This window comes from Chlamydomonas reinhardtii, chromosome 10 (genome assembly GCF_000002595.2).
Source record: "Chlamydomonas reinhardtii strain CC-503 cw92 mt+ chromosome 10, whole genome shotgun sequence".
Lineage (NCBI taxonomy): Eukaryota > Viridiplantae > Chlorophyta > Chlorophyceae > Chlamydomonadales > Chlamydomonadaceae > Chlamydomonas > Chlamydomonas reinhardtii.
This window is the reverse complement of record NC_057013.1, coordinates 6348159-6367545: the sequence shown is the minus strand read 5'-3', so window position 1 is coordinate 6367545 and position 19387 is coordinate 6348159. Positions and strand designations below refer to the sequence as shown.

General features: G+C 64.1%; 4 protein-coding genes across 5 annotated transcripts in view; 3 read left to right on the top strand and 1 right to left on the bottom strand.

Moving 5' to 3' along the window:
- The window catches only part of CHLRE_10g465575v5 (uncharacterized protein), a 2196-nt gene extending 1547 nt beyond the window's left edge, over positions 1-649 (top strand). The window contains exon 4 of the mRNA XM_043067244.1: positions 47-649. Coding sequence (XP_042920641.1) covers positions 47-151 — 105 coding nt within the window. The 3' untranslated portion in view covers positions 152-649. The remainder of the gene's footprint in view (positions 1-46) is intronic.
- A 524-nt stretch (positions 650-1173) lies between these two features.
- Positions 1174-11551, top strand: CHLRE_10g465550v5 (uncharacterized protein). Its single transcript, XM_043067243.1, has 20 exons — positions 1174-2032; positions 2116-2313; positions 2524-2621; positions 2923-3010; positions 3329-3394; positions 3708-3880; positions 4241-4399; positions 4542-4653; positions 4896-5021; positions 5327-5440; positions 5662-5898; positions 6165-6236; positions 6508-6660; positions 7035-7196; positions 7444-7549; positions 7735-7889; positions 8233-8394; positions 8589-8735; positions 8948-9069; positions 9277-11551. Exons 1-20 carry the CDS (start codon positions 1733-1735, stop codon positions 9626-9628), a joined length of 3102 nt encoding a protein of 1033 aa, XP_042920640.1. The 5' UTR covers positions 1174-1732; the 3' UTR covers positions 9629-11551.
- An 874-nt stretch (positions 11552-12425) lies between these two features.
- On the top strand, positions 12426-15675 carry CHLRE_10g465500v5 (uncharacterized protein). Of its 2 annotated transcripts, XM_043067241.1 has the most exons (7): positions 12426-12551; positions 12670-12811; positions 13074-13149; positions 13438-13660; positions 13909-13983; positions 14223-14740; positions 14972-15675. In XM_043067241.1, exons 1-7 carry the CDS (start codon positions 12450-12452, stop codon positions 15126-15128), a joined length of 1293 nt encoding a protein of 430 aa, XP_042920638.1. In that variant the 5' UTR covers positions 12426-12449; the 3' UTR covers positions 15129-15675. The 2 variants fall into 2 exon arrangements, with proteins under 2 accessions (XP_042920638.1, XP_042920639.1); XM_043067242.1 differs by having other exon boundaries at positions 12426-12811.
- Positions 15676-17213: 1538 nt separating this feature from the next.
- Positions 17214-19387, bottom strand: part of CHLRE_10g465450v5 (uncharacterized protein) — a 7882-nt gene continuing 5708 nt past the window's right edge. Inside the window, exons 11-12 of the mRNA XM_043067240.1 lie at positions 18865-18945; positions 17214-18669 (exon numbers count right to left, since the gene is read on the bottom strand). Coding sequence (XP_042920637.1) covers positions 18166-18669; positions 18865-18945 — 585 coding nt within the window. The 3' untranslated portion in view covers positions 17214-18165. The remainder of the gene's footprint in view (positions 18670-18864; positions 18946-19387) is intronic.

Below are 19387 nucleotides of genomic sequence, written 5' to 3'. Positions count from 1 at the left end.
CAGCAGGATCAACCCAAATCGCCAGCGCCTCTTGTGCCTCCGCCAGCGCCTGCTCAGCCTGCTCAGCCTGAACCTGGGCGGTAGCGGCAGCGGCAGCGGCAGCGGCAGCGACAGCGGCAGCAGCAGCAGCGGCCGAATTGCCCGAAGATAAGGCACACCTCTGCGATAAGGCGCTCAGGGCGCTTGAGAAGGACGGCCAGATGGCGGAGGACGCAGACCTTGACATCCAGTACACGACCGTGCTTGGCCGCAAGTGCCCCGTGGAGCCTCCTGCCGCGCACCAGAGGAGAGCGCAGCACCTGCCGCCGAGGGCGAGGGCCGTGAGCGTCATCGTCGAAGAAAGGAAGGGGCGTGGCCTCTAAGGTGCTTTAAGCACAGGGCATTGGATGAGCATTGTGCCAGGTTAAGCTCAGCAGCAGGAACGACTCAAGCCGACGACTTTGTGTTAGACTATGATGTGTCGATAGGCCGTCGATGCAGCACCGGGCGCGGCAGGCTGCAGGCGAGTGAGGGGGTTGCGTGCGTGTACAACTGGAGCGGGAGTGGGTGCGGGCCGGCGGCTGCGTTCATCCGAGCCTGGGGCGGATGAGTGGCGGTGCGTGCGTTCATACCATCAGCTTCGGTTTGGTGGCAATTGGCAAAGTTCTGTCACGTGTTCGGGGCCGATGGGTCACATCCTCCACCTCACCCACTCATCTTGTGGGTGGGTCCGGTGTTTGGCAGCCCCGTGCTGGTGGATTCCTCCAGCATCCACCTCCCTCACGACCCGGCGGTGGTGGGTGGAGCGACTGCTGCTGCCGCCGAGCGCGCAAGAGGAGATGACTGATAGGGACTGATTAGGCGCAGGTGGCGGCCGCGGCGCGGCCATTGGCGGTGGAAAAGAGGCTGCCACGCCACACGTCAGTGAAGTACGGTACTTGAGCCCTGCCCAGCCCGTCTGTGGCGCTTGCCTGCGCTTGTGCCCTGCTATGTGGAGTGTGTCTGTTCCCGCTTCTGATAGGGGGCGCGGCATAACCGTACACCGTGGAACGCCTGCCCCTGCCATCTATGCGCGCTCACATGGCAGGCAATGGCAGGTCTCTTACGGTATGTGGTCCTGTACCAGAAGCGGGGAGAGACACTCTCCACATAGCAGGGCACAAGCGCAGGCAAGTGCCACAGCAGGTTGAGAGACAGGACAGCTCTGTCAGAGCTGTAGGGGAGTCAATGGGTGTTGCAAAGGTTGGGATCTCGCCGCCCAAGCCAGAGCCTCTGCAGGCATGCTAGATGGGAATTGAGCCATACAATAATACCAATGGGTTGCCCCGGCTGAACTTTGCGGCCGAAGGCGATAAGTCACGCCTGCCATCAAGAAAGCCGAGCGAGTCGCGGAACTGCGTTCGCCAGGGCAGTGTGTTCAACTGTTGCGGGCGCTCCGGATCGCACAAAGTGCCCAGTGAATAAAGGCGCAAGCGCTTTCGGTACTTTGGGCTCTTTCCTGCGCTTGACTCGCCCCCTGAAACTTTAATATTTTTGTGCAGCTACGTTCTTTGCGAAAAGATGTCAGGTTCGCCGACACAAAAGTGCTTTATGTATCATCGATGATTCGACGGGGCGGTCCATCGCGCCGATGTCGGAAATAGACCCAGCCCGCACTAGCGTGTTCATTGTTTCGCTGTTATACACACTATCCGATACGCTTATCTAGGCAAGCTGTATAGATAATAACTGTTGAATTGAAACACCGACAGCAATGAAGGGAGTCGCGACCGCGAGGTCGGCCACGGACCGGGGCACGGTGGGGAGATGCCTACCGCGTCCTCCTGTGGCCCGTATGATGCGCAGTATCGCGCTGACAGCGTCAAGGGGCGGCCCTCGGGCGGCAGCCCCGCAGCAGTTGGCGATGGCCTCCAAGCTCCCCCGGCCCCAGCGCGCTACCGTGAACCGGCGACAGGCGCTGAAGGTCCAGGCGGTGTTTGAGCGCTTCACCGAGCGTTCCATCAAAACTGTGATGATTGCACAGGCGGAAGCGAAGGCGTTCGGGCACACGGAGGTGCGAAAGCATGGCGCTACGTCTTCCTTTCGCGCGCAACATGCGCCGACACTGCGACTGATTGTAATTGCAACGTGTTGCAGGTCAACACTGAGCACATCCTGCTGGGCCTGGTCGCGGAGGAGAGCCTCAGCAAGAACGGCTACTTGAACAGCGGGGTCTCATCGGAGCGCGCCAAGGCAGCTGTGGAGGCGTTGTTTGGCCGCAAGCGCCCCGTGAGCCATGGCGAGAGCATTCCCTTCAGCCGTGAAGTTCGCAAGATGTTCGAGAACGCCACACACGTTGAGTTCGCGGAGCGTAGACGCGCAATGGGACCCTAGTGACGCTCTCGGAAGGTGGACTCGGCCGCGGGCAGTCCTCAGGCCAGTGTGTCACCTCCAAATCTCCTTATGAATTGTATCATAGCAGTTGTAGCACACGGGGGTCACGGTTGCGACGACCGCGGAAGCCCCTAACACCGACTGCAACATGCGGCCTTTTTGAACACGCAGGAGTGCAAGCGCTCCAACGTCAACTGGATCTCGCCCGAGCACATCCTGCTGGCGATGCTGTCGATGCCGGACTGCAACGGCAAGCGCGTCCTGCACTCGTGAGTTGGTCTGTCGGCGGCTCCGCGACGCCTCACTAGGGCTCAGCCGCAGCCCATCCTTCCGTTATCAGAGTCCTGCCTCACACCCGACAGCGCTGTTTCCCCAGCTTTCTCATTACAAGCACAGCGGTCCGATGTCAGGCCCTCAACAGCGCCACTGCTCAAGCTCTGGCCATGCCACGCCAGCGGCCGCGCATGACTAAGCGCTCCTCGCCCGCGCACCCGCACCTGCCACACACGCGCCAGCGCACTCCTCCTGCCCACACCCCCTCCCTGCCGCCCCTCTCGCCCCCACGCCCAGGTTGTCGGCTGACGTGGAGGGCCTGAAGGCCGAGGCGGGCAAGCGGCTGAAGGGCGACACGGACGCCGAGCAGGCCAAGAAGAAGCAGGTACAGGGTTCGTGCGGTGGAGGTTCGGGATGTTGGGTGTGCAGAATTGTGACTAAAACTCGCGACAGGGGGCGTGTACTTAAAGACGCGTGAGTGGAGTCGAGCGCTGCGACAGGGACGGTATCGCTGGGTGGGAGGTCAGGGGCGGAGGCACGGTGCTCCGTGGATGGGCGGTGGGGTGTGGAGCCTTCCCCAGCCGTTCGCAGCCTGTTCTGCAGCGCTCCTGCAACTTGTTTGCCCCCGTTCCGCATCTTACGACGCCCTGCCCCCCCTCTCCCCGCATCTCCCGCACGCGCTCCTGCCGGCACTTGCCAGCAGGGCGCCGCCGCCAAGGAGCAGGGCCCCAAGATGACGGAGGAGTACTGCAAGGACCTGTGCGCCGAGGTGGGGCGGCGGAGCGGCAGAGCGGCAGGAGGGAGGGGGCGAGGGAGGGGGCGAGCGAGCGGGAGGGAGCGGGCGAGCGAGCGATGGGGAGGGAGAGACGGGGCGTGTGCGCACTGGTGTGGCCTTGAAGCACTCCGGGGACCTGGACCTGGGGATATTGGGGAGCACTCCGGGGACCTGGACCTGGGGATATGGGGGTGCTGTGAGGGAGGGTAGAGGCGCCTGTGCCAGTGCTGGGGCTATCACACCACACCCCTGCCCTGACCCCTGACCTGACTACGGACCGCTCACCGCCGCCGCCCCTGGGCTGCAGGTGCGCGCCGGCCGCATTGACCCGGTGGTGGGTCGCGACCGCGAGGTGGGCCGCGTGTGCCAGATCCTGGCCCGCCGCACCAAGAACAACCCCATCCTGCTGGGCGAGCCGGGCGTGGGCAAGACCGCCATTGCGGAGGGGCTGGCGGCGGCCATTGTGCACCGGGCGGCCAGGTGAGGACAGGGAGGAGGAGGGCGAAGGGAGGGGGGCAGGGAGGGGGGTGGAGGTGGAGAGCGAGAGAGTGTGTGGGCGGAGTGGGGGGGGGGGGGTTGAAGGGGGGTTGTCCATTCCAGGAGACAAGGAGAGGAAGGGTCGATGTTTGTGGCGGCTAGCGGGAGGATGGGGGCATCAACGGGCCCTGAAGCGAGGAGTGGTCTTTTAGACCTAGCGACCTTAGGAGTGCGAGGGGACTTGACGCGCCTCCACGGCATGCGCTCTTACCCCCGCCCCTCATCCCGCCTCTCATCCCGCTCCTCATCCCGCTCTCCCCCCCCAAAAACAAAAAACACATACACACGGCCTCCCAACAACAGCGTGGACGGCAGCCCGCTGCCCGAGTTCCTGCACAGCAAGCGCATCCTGCAGCTGGACGTGGGGCTGCTCATCGCCGGCGCCAAGGAGCGCGGCGAGCTGGAGAGCCGCGTCACAAAGCTGATCGCCGAGATCCGTGAGGCCGGCAACATCATCCTCATGTGAGCGGGCGGAGGGGGGAAGGAGGAGAGGGAGGAAGGCATGGGGATGGGAGGGGAGAGGGGGCTGCAATAGAGGGCAAGAGGCAGCGGGAAGGGTCGTGTCCTCTGGAACTCACGGCATCACCCGCATACACGTACACAGGATCGACGAGATCCACACGCTGGTGGGCGCCGGCTCTGTGGGCCGCGGCGGCGGCGGCGGACTGGACATTGCCAACCTGGTCAAGCCGGCCCTGGCGCGTGGCGAGTTCCAGGTGGGGGGGAGGGAGGGGATTGGGGGTGAGGGGAGAGGATGGGGGGAGGAAGGGGGCGGAGCTGTGGGAGGGAGGGCTGCACAGGATGAGGAGAGCGCGATTGGTGGGTCACACTGTGGGGCGCATCACGTGGAAGGAGGAGAGGGGGCCTGGACGGCAGAAAGCAACTAAGTCCTTATGTGGGGTGTGTCTCAATCCGCCCCACTCGACCCGCCTCTCCCATCTGCCCCCTCCTCCTCTAGGTGATTGGCGCCACCACGCTGGACGAGCACCGCAAGTACATTGAGCGCGACGCCGCCCTGGAGCGCCGCTTCCAGCCCGTGACCGTGGACGAGCCCACCCCGGAGGCCACACTCACCATACTGCAGGTGGGCACTGGGGGGAGGGGGGGAGGGGGGGAGGGTGAGGGGCGGGACCGGTGCGGGGGTCGGGGTTAAAGAAAATGAACTTAGATGAAAGCCTACGTGCGCTACGTTGGGGGGGGGGGGGGGGGCGGACAGCCTGGGGTGACTGGTGGGGCTGTGTGGGTAAGGCATCCCATTGGTGGGATCGGCACTGGTCAGGCGGCGCCACGGCAGCACGAAATCTATATGAGCATGCGTGGCACGGCACGGCATCCAAGCTGTCGTGTGACCCTCATCGTGTCTCGCTCTGTGTCGCTTGCGCCGCTCAGGGCCTGAAGGAGCGCTACGAGCGGCACCACCGCTGCGCCTACACGGAGGAGGCGCTGGCGGCGGCGGTGGCGCTGTCGCACAAGTACATCGCCGACCGCTTCCTGCCCGACAAGGTGAATGAGAGGGAGAGGGGCGGAGGAGGAGGAGGACCGGAGGAGGAGGAGGGCCGGAGGAGGAGAACAGGGCGAAAGGGGGATGCAAACAGCATCTCTCTATGCCCTAGATGGATTGTGAGGGCAGTCTGTAGCTCTCGTGAGTTGTATTCCCAATACACACACACAAACACACACACACACACACACACACACACACCTCGCCCTGTCCACCCCTCCAGGCCATCGACCTGATTGACGAGGCGGGCAGCCGGGCGCGCATCGCCGCATACACCGCCCGACAGAACCAGGCGCGCGCCGGCGCCGGCGGCCGCCAGCAGCAGCTGACCATGGCGCCGGGCGGCGCCGGCGGTGGCTCGGGCTCGGGCTCGGGGTCCTCCACGCCCACGCCCGCCTCTCTGGCCGCCAGCGCTGCCGCCGCCGGCCGCGACCACCCCAAGCTGCACGAGTACCTGCAGGCGAGTGGGAGGGCGCGGGAGGGGAGGGGGGCGGGGGCAAGGGATGGTCCATGGCCGAAGAAGCGCGGAGCGGAGGTAGGGAGGCAGGGCGTAGGAGGTAGTGCGCATGTCTGATGTTGTGCATTCGACACAAGGGAATGACAGTGGCAAGGTGCTGACAAGCTCGTTTCCTGACTTATGACTGTGTGTCTGTCTCCGGCGTGTGTGTGTGTGTGTCTGCCTCCCCGTAAACCAGTCCCACCACTCCCTCCCGCTCCTCTCCACAGGTGCTGGCCACCAAGGACGAGGCGGTCAAGGACGGGCTGTACGAGGAGGCGGTCATCCTGCGCCGCCGCGAGGTGTGTGTGTGGGGGGGGGGGGAGGGGCTGGGGTGGGCGGGGCAGGCGGCTGGGGTGAGAGGGAGGAAGGGAGGGAGGGTGGGAGGGAAAGAGGAGGCCCTGAGGACGGCACGGGAAGGGGCCAGAGGCCAACCGAGCTGCGGATATGGAGGGAATTAATATGGTTTGTGCTGTGGTTTGAGATGCAGGAGACTTAAGCAGAGGGAACCAGAAGCAGGAAGAAGCCTGCATCAACGCTAACCCCGGCGTGCTGCCTGCCTGCCTGCCTCAGGTGGACTACCGTGCCGAGCTGGCGGGTCCCTCCTGCGAGGGCTCTGTGCTGCCGGTGGTGGGCGTGGAGGACATCGAGGCCATTGTGGCGGCATGGACGTCCATACCCGTGGAGCGCATGAGCGACGGCGAGAAGGAGCGCCTGCTCAACATGGTGAGAGGGGCAGGGGGAGAGGGAGGAAGGGGGGAGGAGGGCAGGAGCAGGAGGGAGGAGCAGCGGGGGGGGGAGGGGTTGTAAAGACCAGACCAAAGGGTGGACAGGAAAGAGGGGCAGGATGGCAGAAGGAAGGGACGGGGCGGCTGGATGGATTCTGTGCATGAGTGGCCCCGTCGTTTAGAAGTCGTTTAGATGTTCAACTGTGAGAGCGCCGTGTTGACAGCGGAAGAGCAGAGCGCGTGCTTTTTGCACCTCACCCACCGGCATGCTTGTCCGACAATTCTGCCTACCCTCGCCTGAGACGCCCCTACCTCCCCCCACCCCCGATTTCACTTCGTAAACTTAATGCGTGTAACCCCCCACCCCATCAGCGCCACACGCTGGCCTCGCACGTGGTGGGCCAGGCGGACGCGGTGGAGGCGATCAGCACCGCCCTGTGCCGCGCGAGGTGCGGGCTCAAGGACCCGCGGCGGCCGGTGGCGGCGCTGCTGTTCGTGGGGCCCACAGGCGTGGGCAAGACCGAGCTGGCCAAGGTGCGGGCCGGGAGGGGAGGGGAGGGAGCGAGGGGGGGAGGGGTGGGAGGGAGCTGTGATACAGGGGGGGTAACCAATCATGCGAACGGGGTGCGCGAAAAGGGGGGGCGCTGTTGGGAAAGGCGGGCACAGGACCTGCGCAATGGTTGCCCTTTGCCCGCCCCAGTCACTCTGCCTCCACCAAGCAGTTCTGTCTCCCGCCCCTTGCACCACCCACCGACCCTCTCGCCCTCCATTCTCCACGCAGGTCCTGTCGGAGCAGTACTACGGCTCTCGCGAGGCGCTGCTGCGGCTGGACATGTCCGAGTACATGGAGCGACACAGCGTCAGCAAGCTGGTGGGCGCGCCGCCAGGTGGGTGTGTGTGGGGGGGGCCGCAGCAGGCGGAGGGAGGGCGGGGAGGCGGGGAAGGGGCGGCGGGGGGGGCGGGCGGAGAGGGAATGGGAATGGAAGCGGGGGAGGGTGCACTAGAGAAGTTCTGGTGTGAGCTGGTTTGGTTCCGCTGACTTGTTGATCCCGAATCACTGACACTCGCACAGGCTACGTGGGCTTTGGCGACGGCGGCAAGCTGACCGAGGCCATCCGGCGCCGGCCCTTCTCGGTGGTGCTGTTTGACGAGATCGAGAAGGCGCACCCCGACGTCTTCTCCATCCTGCTGCAGATCCTGGAGGACGGCAGGCTCACGGACTCGCAGGTGTGTGTGGGCTGCCGCGGGCGGGGGCGGGGGCGGGGGGGAGCAGCCAGGGGGGGAGGGGGTACATTTGTAATCAGGGCCCAACGAAGAAGTCCCATGATCATCAGGAAGCCGGGGGGGTTGCGGCAGAGCTGACTGCACCTGCCTGGACAATTGGTGTTTGCGTTGTGTCCAGTCATTGGTGTTGAGGGTCAGGGACCAGGATGCTCAAGTGCCGCTTACCATGATTCCCCTGGTCATATCCGCTCACATGTGCTATGAGACACACCTGTCCCCTTTTGCATTGGGTTCAGTTTTTGAGTGGGCTGGTTACAACCCCGCACTCCCCTCCTCACACTCACAGGGCCGTGTGGTGTCGTTCAAGAACGCCATGATCATCCTGACCTCCAACGTGGGCAGCCGACTCATCGCGGCAGCCGGCAACGCCGCCCGCAACGGCGCCGGCGTGTTCAGCCGCCCGGGCATGGGCGCCGGGCCCACAGACGAGAAGCTGCAGGCGGCGCAGGTGTGTGTGTGGGGGGGGGGCGACAGAGGCGTAGCGGGGAGCCTGCTTGTCCGTGGACGGGGCTTGCTGGGAAGGGCTAGGTCTGCTGGGCGTGCTGTGGCATGTGCTGAGCCTGTTTAAGCCCTTCTTTCCATGACTTCTTTCCGCGCTGCGCTTAATCCGTTCACGTGCGGTCCTTGTTTTATTCCTGTCAGGCCTTCAAGCTGAAGCAGGAGGTGCTGGGCGAGGTGCGCGGCTTCTTCGCGCCCGAGCTGCTCAACCGTTTTGACGAGACGGTGGTGTTCCAGCGCCTGCGCCGCGAGGACGTGGCGCACATTGCGCAGCTGCTCCTGGCGCAGACGGTGAGAGGGAGGGAGAGAGAGCGCGAGATGTTTATGCGGAGGGACGGTTGTAGGTACCAGCCCAAACTAAACCGAACCCAATGCAAGATGGATTGGGGAGAACACTGCGAACGAATGGCGACATCTCCCAGATAAAGTGTGTTTTGAGGTAGAGTTAGAAGATTGAAGCACTCTTGCCACGTGCCCATAAACTCGCGCACATAAACCCGCAGATTGCTCGCGCTGGCGAGCGCGGTCTGGGCCTGCGCATTGCGCCGGCGCTGATGGAGCACATTGTGGCTGAGGGCCACTCGGACGAGTACGGCGCGCGGCCGCTGAGGCAGGCCATCGTCAGGTGGGAGGAGCTGGCGGGAGACCGGGGGGGGCGCCCGCAGCCGGACAAGGAGGAGTGGGGTGCACACTCGAAAACGGGGCAGACACACACGCACACACCGCCAGTTCACCGAACGACACACACATCCACACGTCCACATTCACGTCCTGTATACCACACTGCTGACACCCCTCCTCATGCCCCCGCCCCCCCTGCTCCCCACCCCAGGCTGGTGGACGACCCTCTGTCTGACGCTGTGCTGCACCGCAAGTTCGGAGCCGGCGTGGCTCTGGTGCTGGGCCTCAACAGCGACGGCGCCGTCACCGTGCGCACCGAGGCCGAGGAGGCGGAGGCGGCGGCGGCCGAGGCGGGCGACGACCTGGAGCAGCAGCACCGCCGCCTGGCCAAAGCCACCCTGGCGCAGCACCCCAGCGGCGTGGACGGCGGCATCCTGGTGTCTGTGGGCGCGGACGCCGACCACGGCAGCGGCAGCGCCAGCGGCAGCGAGGGCGGCAGCAACGGGGAGCGGTCGATGTCGCGCGAGCGGGTGGTGCTCACAGCCACCTTCGAGGAGAACTGAGGAAGGGGACTGGAGGAAGTGGTGAGGGGGGCGATGAAGCCTGCCTGGTGCGGAGGAGAGGGCTCTGGACACATCGGGCGGAGGCGTCCAAGAGGTTGGAGTAGCGCTGGGCAGCAGGGCAACGCAGCGCTACGGGCTACGGGCTGAGCGTGCTATGGGGGGTCGTCCCGCCGCGCGGCGGGGCGGGCAGCAGGAGGCGTGAGGAAGAAACGGCAGTGCAACGGTCGCACGTACTACACATGATGGGGTTTGACGACGAGGAGGGAGCAGCAGCAGCATACCCGCGCGGGCCGGGGTTGACGCACGACACTTCAAGCAAGTGCGAGGAGATATCTGATTGGGGCGAGGGGCCCCAGCACATAAGGGGTGTACGGTAATCGGCGAGAAGCATGTGCAGTAGGTCTTTGTACAGCCTGACGGTGTGACCCACGGGACCGCCAGTACAGCAACGGTGTGCGTGTGTATGCAGTATGTCGGGCGGCGTGTTGTACACTTGATCACGTGTGTGCTTTGTACGGCAGGCGCGGCGGCGTGAGGCCCCCATGTTGCCACCCCGCTGCAGGCCCACTGACTTGGCAGTGGGGCGCGCCACCCGCCCGCCAGCACGTGCATGTGTGCTCAGCCTGTGGCTACACGCATTTGATTCCTCGCTCGGCGCTATTTGCTTCTGCAATTTGATGTTGGTGTATGATTGTGTGCAATTCCGTGCAATGCACACAAGAGTCTGTGTCGTGCGCGGCAAGGGGCCAGGCGCCGTCGGCTGTTGGGTGCCGTGCGCCGACGGAAGCCCGTAGCCTCTGTCGATGGCCTCTGGTGTGGTGACTGGCAACGAAGTTTCACGTGACGCTTTACAGCGTTGGGGACAGGCCCCAAACCAAGGCCGCGGTAATTGCGCGGTGGTTTCTAGTATCGATGTGACACGTGTCGGGCTTGGGAGACCATTGACCTAGCTCGGGTTGCAACTTTTGCTCAGGACAGGAAGTGAACTTGCACCAGGATACGATGGCCTTGGTCATGAGTACGAAGGCGTGAGGCTGACGACGGGGCGCGCGCGGCTTTGCCTGTCCGGAGGTTGCAGGCTCGGTTTGCTGAGCCGGCGTGGCTACTGGGAGACGGAACTTGTGTGCGTGTAGGACACGCGCGTTCACGTGTGTCTTGGCTCGTTTATGTTCGGGGCTGTTGTGGCACATCAACACGTTTGTGACTGTGATGTTTCTATGTGTGGCTTTGCACGGCGGTTGGGCTCGTGGTGATTGAGCCCGGCACGCGGTGCAGGCGGTCGTAGCTAGGCAGGTGCACGCATCCTGTACAGGACTTGGGGCCGTGGGCCTGATGTGATGCGCACAACTACTGGGGGCGGTACGAAGAAGTTAAGAGACACATGGAGTCTAGCCGGCGGCAGATGTTGGGGTGCCAAGGTAGTTGGGGCAACAAGGGGCGTGATGCATGTTTCGTGATAGTTGGTGATGATGGTCTGCTTCACAACGTTGCTTGTCGTTGTTTGGTTTGTGGTGGTTTGTCGCGATTCATTGCGCAAGGGGGAACCGACACTAGCGGCGCCGCAGGGTGTCCTTGAGCGGCGCTGGGTTCCCCATTGCGGCACAGGGCAGAGCCGCGCCCGACCGGCACAGCTGCCTCCGCCGCCTGCGCAGCGCTGATGTGGATTACCGGCGGGCGCGGTGCGGACGGGGGGAGGTGTGGCGGGCGCTGGTGCATGGAGCTGCTGCCTCGATGTGGGTTGTAGTCGGAGGGGCGCCAAGCTGCTGTGTCGGAGCACAAGACATTGGGGTGCCGGCACAGGCACTGGCCTGCATAGTACTCCCCAGGGATATCGGCTGCCAAGCGGACTAGGGGCCATTCAACACTGGTGTCAGCACACAATTGTGCGGTGTACTTGTTCCTGCTGTAATATAATAAAGTCGTGCAACTTGCCTCTCGCGTTCCTGCGCCTTCCCCACCATGTTTCCGTGGCCATGGCTGTCTGCGCCTCCCTGCACACGCCGTAATCGCTCAGCTGCTCGCCAGCCACAATCGCCGATTCGCCGCCAGTCCGTTCATTGAGTGCGTCGCAGCCGCCTCCTGCTCCTTCTGGTGGCACTCGGCGAATCGCTTTGCGGCAGCTTCAGCTTCGGTCAGCGGCGGCGCGTCGGTTCCGCCAGAGCTCCGATGATCCGATCCCTGGCCGCATGCCGCTTTCAATGTCTGTCATGGACTCATGGGCAGCTCCTCCACGGATACCTGGGTAAGGTCGTCCCTTCACGTGCACACCCGCATGCAAGGGCAGCTTTCACGCTCAACATGTTAGGCGCACGCTGGTGCATGCGTCGGCGCCGCATGTTTGCATTTGTGTTTACACCCGCCCAGCAGGTGCATGTGGGGGTTGCAAATACCAGCCCAAACTAAACCAAAACCAGGGGGGGCCTCCACGGCCCTGCTCCCCGCCCTGCCTGGTGTGCCGCCGTGCCCGGTGACGAGCGCCTTGCGGCCGGGCCCCTCCCCGTCCTCCTCCCCGCAGTCATGCACGGGAAGCGACAGCCTCCCAGGCAGGCATGCCCGTTTTCGCACTCAACGCACGGTCAAAGGTACAGTGTACGGTGCACTGACGGGGGTGGGGGGTGTCGTGCTCGGTGCCGCGCTGAGCAGCCCTGGACGGGGACTGCAACTGGACGGGGACTGCCACTGGGCGACCAGGGGGGGAGAGTGGGGGAGCCGGTGTGCGCTGGCCTGCACGCGCCCCTACCCATGCAGGTCCGCCTGCGTTAGCGAAAGAGAATGCAATATGTTGCTGCCCGTTGTACTTAAGTATCTTTAACTCAGCAGGATGCCAAAACTTAGCGTCGTGGCGCACGAGTTGGGCGGCAGCGGCCCTTTGCTTCTGCTGCTGCACGCGAATGGCTTTCACGGTCGCATCTTCTTGCCAATGGTGAGCAACTTGTATCAAATTAATACATCAAATAACAAACAGCGGCAGTCAACCCAGCCCCCGAGTTCCGCGTAATTGACATTTCATCCATGACATGGCTGGGCGTCGCTCGCTGCAGGTGCCCCTGCTCTCCAAGCACTTTCGTTGCGTAGCTCTCGACCTGCCTGGCCACGGCCAGGCCCCCGCGCCAACAGGGCCCATCAGCGAGGCAGACCTGGTCGCAGCAGTTCAGGATTACGTGGAGCGGGAGGGCGTGCGGGGTGAGGCGGGGAGTCAGTGGGGGATTATGTGCCCGAGCCCAACGAAGCAGGGAGCGTTGCAAGGGGACTGGGGGAGGGGGTACTTGAGTAGCACATGGTCTGGGGTCGTGGTCTGGAGTGTGGGTGTCGTACCATCAGGGGAGGAGGAGGAGATTCTCTCCTGGACCAGCAGGGGAGGACGCCGCATGCGGCCGCCGCGTGTGTGGGGTTTCCACCTGCACCTCACCTGCCCCCCTGCACTTCCCTACACACACACACGCAGGCGCCTTCTGCATGGGTCACAGCCTGGGCGGCACATTGGCGGCCTTGCTTGAGTGGGAGCGGCCCGGAACCTTCAGGTGGGCAGCGGGCTAGCTGGGAGGCAGGGAGGGAGGGAGGGAGCGAGGGAGGGAGGGCGGGAGGGAAGGAGGGAGGGGGGAGGGAGTGCGGGTGGATTGGCGAGTGCGGAGGGTGCGTGTGGTTGACCTCGACTGCACTCTGTGGGCATCCGGTGCTGAAGCTGCCGGCCGTGCGCGCCCGCCCCGCCTTGCTCCTCACCCCTGACCCCAAGCCCCCCTCACACACCCGATACACCCCTCTTTCACCCCTCTTTCACCCCCCGCCGCCCCCCTGTCATATCGCCTCAGGAGCATGTTCCTGTTTGAGCCGGTGCTGCGGCCGCACCTGCACATGGCGCCGCCGGCATCACCACCACCACCACCACCACCACCGCCGCCGCATGCACAGCAGCAGCAGCAGCAGCAATCGGGAAGTGTGGAGGCTGGCAGTGGCGGTGGGGGTGGCGGGGCAGGTGCGGCCGCTGCAGGGGCGGTCCAGTCGCCGCTGGCACGGCTGGCGCGCAAGCGGCAGGTGCGGCTGCGGCTCTTATGTGTTACGGACACACACGCTGGGTTTTGAGACCTTGTGCGGGACAACGTTGTACGGCATCCGGTCATTAGACATATTAGGGTCATGGGGGGGACACAGACCATGGGGCACACGCGCAAGACAAACATACACACACGTACCCATCGTTCTAACGCGCACACACACACACACACACACACACACACACACGCACACACACACACGCACGCACGCGCGCCTCCACCTCCCAGGCCTTCTTCCCCAGTGTGGAGGCGGCGGTGGCGGCGCTGGGGGCCAAGCCGCCCTTCAGCGCCTTCAGCCCCCTGGTGAGAGTGGGGGTGGAGGTGGGGGTGGGAGTAGGGGGCTGGGGTTGGCCTCGTGGGGGGCTGGGGGTGCCTCGTGAAAGGCCTGTGTAGGGGAGAGGCGGCGGCGGTAGGATTGGGTCAAGGTCCGGCTCTTGCAAGCGAAGGGAGTGCGCCATCCGCCCCGTTTTACCACTTCACCACCACCACTTCACCACTTCACCACCCATCCACCCCTCCCCTCCCCCCGGCCTGCCACACAGGCGCTGCACGCGTACCTGGCGTGTGGCGGGCTGCGACCCGTGCAGCCAGAGCCAGGGCAGGCCGCCGGCGGCACCGGCGGGTCAGCAGCAGCAGCAGCAGCAGCAGCTGGCGGCAGTAGCAGCAGTGGCGGCAGTAGCAGCGGTGGTGTTACGCTGGCGTGTGCGCCCGAGAGTGAGGCCCGGGTGTTCGACGCACTGGCCCTGCCGCCCTGGAGGCCCTGGGGGGACATGGGCGGCGCCCGCTGCTGCGGCAGTAGCAGTAGCAGGAGCGACAGCGGCAGCAGCTGTGGTGGCAGTAGCAAGGGGGCAGCGCCGGGGGCCGCCAGTGCGTCTGCGTGCTGCTCCTGCAGCGGCAGTAGCAGCAGCAGTAGCAGTAGCAGCAGTGGCGGCGCCTGGTGCGGGCGGTGCTGCCGTGTGGCTGTAGCAGTGGGTCGTGCTGTTGCGGGTGGGCTGCACTCGGCACTGCCCGTGTTCGGGGCTGCGCTGGCGGAGCAGGTGCCGGGGGCGCAGCTGATCAGGTGGGCAGAGGGCGCGTGTGACTGTGTGTATGGGGTGGAGGTTGGTGGAGGCAGGTGGAGGTTGGTGGGGCTGGGCGGTGGGGGGCGGGATGGGGGGCAGTAAGCGCCAGGCTGTCGCATCCTCGCTGTGAACATTCTCCCGTCACGGTAGAGTACACATACACATACACACATGTATACACGCACACGCCCGATCACCCCCCCCCCCGCTGCGTGTGCCGCCGCCCACAGGTTCCCGGCGCTGGGCCACCTGGGCCCTATGGAGGACCCGGCGGCTGTGGCGGCAGTAGCACTGCACTTCTTCCAAACCGGCGGGGCCCCTGCTACTGCTGCTGCTGCTGCTGCTGCTGCTACTGCTGGCACGCCCGCTCCGGCCAGCAGGCTTTGAGGTGATAAGGTGTACTTGCCATGCGCATTATTGGAAGAATTGCAAAAGATGCGATGTCTGATGTCTTGTGAGTGCCAAGGGACGAGCAAGGTCGAGCAACCATGTCCAATTTATTGCTCGTGACGTCAGGTTCCGGGTGTGCTGAGAGCTTTCCTTTGAAAGCCGAAGCGAAGCTCCTTGAAGGTGGGAGTGATTGTGTGGCGTGATCAACGACAAAGAGCAGGCGACACGGTGTACATTAGAAGTCAGCTATCGACTGCTATGATGCAAGCTGGTGCGAGGCTCTTGATAGTGGCGTTCAGGAGCGTGTCACGGTGCCAGGGCGCCGTACGACTCACCCATGTCGGTCTTCATGCAAGGGCGTACAGGGCTTGTGGCGTGTGCGGCAGGGGCGTGTGTGTGACTGTGTGTATACGCAATCAGGGATGCAGGGCGTGCGTGTCGCAAAGGGCGGAGCCGTGGGAGGTAGAGGAGGGTTTGGCGCTCGACGCCATCTGGAGGCAGAACTTATTCTAATTCTCCTCTGAGTCTGTAAAGTATTTCACGTTCGGTACATAACCCTGCTGCGGAACACGCCCTGGGGCATCTAGATGTGTCTTTTACAGAGTAGTCAGCCACACCGTCGGGAGTGGCATGCGCCAATGCGGTGCGGCCACACACACACACACACACACACACACACACACACACACACACACACACACACACACACACACACACACACACACACACGCACACACACCAGCTTGACACGCGTCTGGAAACGCTGCAACCGCCGCCCGCCACGTCCCCCATGCAGCCTCGACCCCGTTTAGTCGCAGTGCCACCGCTAACTCGCCCTCTTCCATTAGTGTTATTGTACTTAGTGGGCGGGATTTGGGACGCGTGATACCTAGCTTGTCTGCTGCACGCCGCCTCTCTTATCGCCGTTGCCATTCACATGCCCGTGACACTTCCTCGCTGCCGCCCTATGCCCATGCTTCCACCTTTGCCTATAGGTGAGCTCGACTACGACCAGCGGGCGGGAATCCGGGAATTAGGCGTGCTGGGTAAACGTTGTTTAGCGCGCCCAGGGTGCGGAGCATGGACGCATACAGGTGCATCGCGGGGTCAGGCCGAATGGTCGCCCGTGGGGTTCCAGGCTTATCGCGGGTAAGTATGACTACCTGGGTCACGACAGTCACGCGACGCTCGGTAAAATGGTGGGTATCGGTAAGTAACTCCGTCGCGTCATTGGGCGGGCTTTCGTTTCGTTTTTTAACACAAGGGCACTACCTGTGTCATCTGTGGATCGTCAGGGGCCATCAGGGCTTCAGGAAGTCAGGACGGGTCTTGGCGCTTCTGGCTGGGGCTCGCTTTTCCACTGAGGGACCTATGGGCGGGCCTTTGGGCTGAGGGCTTTTAAGCCCCCGGGTATTGCTTTTGCTAAACTGTACTGTACCTTTCAAATGGGCCGGGTGCGCGGAGCTGGGGTAGTTTGGGCGACCTGGCGGACTGGGCGACGACGAGCGCAACTTCAACACCTTCGTCGCCCTGTTCCCGCTGGTCTCGGTACCAGCACCGCGCTATTTGTCTCTTAAGCCCGCGTCACAGGTCTGGGACCCCGTCCGGTGCCCGCGATGCATGCGCGATATGCCCATCGGTACCGCTCGGTCACCTTCTGCGACCACCTGATGGCTCTGGTGTCTCTGGCGGACGGCGGACCTCGTCACGGAGTACGGCCAGGTCGCCGAGGCGTACGGCGCGGCACTACCCGCGACACGTCGCGGCGCGTGTTTGGCACTATCAGGGGGGTAACTGGATTCTGGGGGGTGGGGGTTGGGGGGCTCGTCACGAACAGCCGACGCGGCCACTGCGGCCGCGAGCGTGCCTAGCCTCGGTGCCGCCGTGGAGTGGGGAGCGGGAGGCCAGCTCCCGCCAGCCCACGGCGCACACACGTCACACGCACACACACCAGCTTGACACGCGTCTGGAAACGCTGCAACCGCCGCCCGCCACGTCCCCCATGCAGCCTCGACCCCGTTTAGTCGCAGTGCCACCGCTAACTCGCCCTCTTCCATTAGTGTTATTGTACTTAGTGGGCGGGATTTGGGACGCGTGATACCTAGCTTGTCTGCTGCACGCCGCCTCTCTTATCGCCGTTGCCATTCACATGCCCGTGACACTTCCTCGCTGCCGCCCTATGCCCATGCTTCCACCTTTGCCTATAGGTGAGCTCGACTACGACCAGCGGGCGGGAATCCGGGAATTAGGCGTGCTGGGTAAACGTTGTTTAGCGCGCCCAGGGTGCGGAGCATGGACGCATACAGGTGCATCGCGGGGTCAGGCCGAATGGTCGCCCGTGGGGTTCCAGGCTTATCGCGGGTAAGTATGACTACCTGGGTCACGACAGTCACGCGACGCTCGGTAAAATGGTGGGTATCGGTAAGTAACTCCGTCGCGTCATTGGGCGGGCTTTCGTTTCGTTTTTTAACACACACACACACACACACACACACACACACACACACACACACACACACATATACACACACACACACACGCATCCACACACACACATTCACACATCCACACACGCACACATACACACACACATACACGCACACACACACACACATACACAGGAAAGGGGGTGAGGGGCCTCCGGTGCGGCCACCCGCATGCGCCGCGGCGCACACAGCAGGTCTCACGGCCGGCCCGAACACCAGCCGGTCGGGGCGACACCCGTGGAGACGGAGACGGACACGAGACCGGCCTCCCATTCACAGTCCGGAACCTGGTCCGGAACCTGCACTGCCTCGCTCACTGCTTGCCACAACACCTGAACAGTGAACACGTTGCGCAGCAAAGCAGCAACGCCCCCCAAACAGAGTAGCCGGTGACGGAGTAGCTCACGAGTCACGAACCCAGAGCGCAGCGGCCTTCGCGGCAGCAGACGCACCCCACGCGCCTCCCCAGCTGATATGCAATACGTCAGCAGGTCCCACTCGTGTGCACACAGCAACCGCACGTCACACAGCTCATCATGTCTAGACCCTCACAGCTCAGACCGACTGGAATCCGTCCGGCCACCTTCCCCCGCCTCCTTCCCCCTTGCCTGCCCTCTCCCACTGCTCCCACCTTGCCCCTCCTCCTTTCTCCCCTCCCTTCCCCCTTCCTTCCCCTCTGCCGCTTTCGCCGCCTTTCTCCCCTCCGCCGCCGCCTTTCTCCCCTCCGTCTCCGCCGCCGCCTTGCTCGCCTCCGCCGCCTCCGCCGCCTCCTGCAGCCGCCGCTGCGCCGCCACAGCCCGCCGCACCGCCACTTCAACCTCCGCCTCGTACTGCCGTACCTCAGCCGCAACCGCCGCCGCCAGCGGCGCCAACTGCCGCTCGTACTTACGCCAGCGCCCAACCGCCTTGGTGTACAGCGGCTGCCGTACTTGTACGACACTGGCGGTTGCCACGGTTCGGTTGGAGGTGTGGAAGGCCAGTACGGCGGGGTCCCAGGGCAGGCCGCAGTGCGCCAGCAGCCGCCGCGCGGTGGCCTCGGGCGCTGCCACCAGCTGCGTGTGTGTGTGTTAAAGAGCACAAGGAAAACATTACGCGTAGGATAGTGTATGCGTGTGTGTGTGTGTGTGTGTGTGTGTGTGGTGGGGGGGTGGCGTGGGATGAGGTGGGGGGGGGCTGTGCGTGTGTGCGTGTTTGGACAGAAGGTCTAAACGCACGTGTGTATACACCCACATTCCACACACACGCACCTCCTCGTAGTACAGTGTGAGCAGGCGGCCGGGCGGCAGGTGCTGCCGCCAGTGCGCCAGCAGCGCCGCAGTCATACGGATCTGGCGGGAGAGGGCGTTACATTCATGATTGAATCAGAAGAAGCGGAGTTCGGGGGTGTGGGCGTGGGGATGTGTGTGCAGTATGCGTGCGTGCATGAAGCCGTCACGTGCACGTGAAGCTGGTCAATGGGGCAGAGGCACACCAACACCATCACCACTCCTACACCACCTGCCCCTGCCCCCTGCCTGTGTTACTGGGAGCGGTTGGGACAGCCCTGCACCTGCCCATGTCAGCCTCTTGCCCTCCCCACCTGCTCCCCACCCGATCCCTCTCTCCCACCCCACCCCACCCCCGTGTCGCGTCCGCGTGTCTGCCCTGTGCTGTTGTGCGCGCCACCGAGCCCGGGCGGCGACATTTATCGCCGGCGCCGCTCGCCCTGCTGCTCCACGACGCCTCGGCCCACATCCCATAAGTATTATCGCTTGCAACTAACGCCTCTGC

Excerpts from the sequence above, each read along its gene's own strand:
- CHLRE_10g465550v5 (XM_043067243.1), top strand. The coding sequence starts at position 1,733 with ATGAAGGGAGTCGCGACCGCGAGGTCGGCCACGGACCGGGGCACGGTG. Across the intron at positions 3,011-3,328 it reads AGCAGGCCAAGAAGAAGCAG|GGCGCCGCCGCCAAGGAGCA; the intron begins GTACAGGGTTCG and ends ACTTGCCAGCAG. Across the intron at positions 5,441-5,661 it reads ACCGCTTCCTGCCCGACAAG|GCCATCGACCTGATTGACGA; the intron begins GTGAATGAGAGG and ends CCACCCCTCCAG.
- CHLRE_10g465500v5 (XM_043067241.1), top strand. The coding sequence starts at position 12,450 with ATGCCAAAACTTAGCGTCGTGGCGCACGAGTTGGGCGGCAGCGGCCCT. Across the intron at positions 13,661-13,908 it reads GGCTGGCGCGCAAGCGGCAG|GCCTTCTTCCCCAGTGTGGA; the intron begins GTGCGGCTGCGG and ends TCCACCTCCCAG. Across the intron at positions 13,984-14,222 it reads TCAGCGCCTTCAGCCCCCTG|GCGCTGCACGCGTACCTGGC; the intron begins GTGAGAGTGGGG and ends CCTGCCACACAG.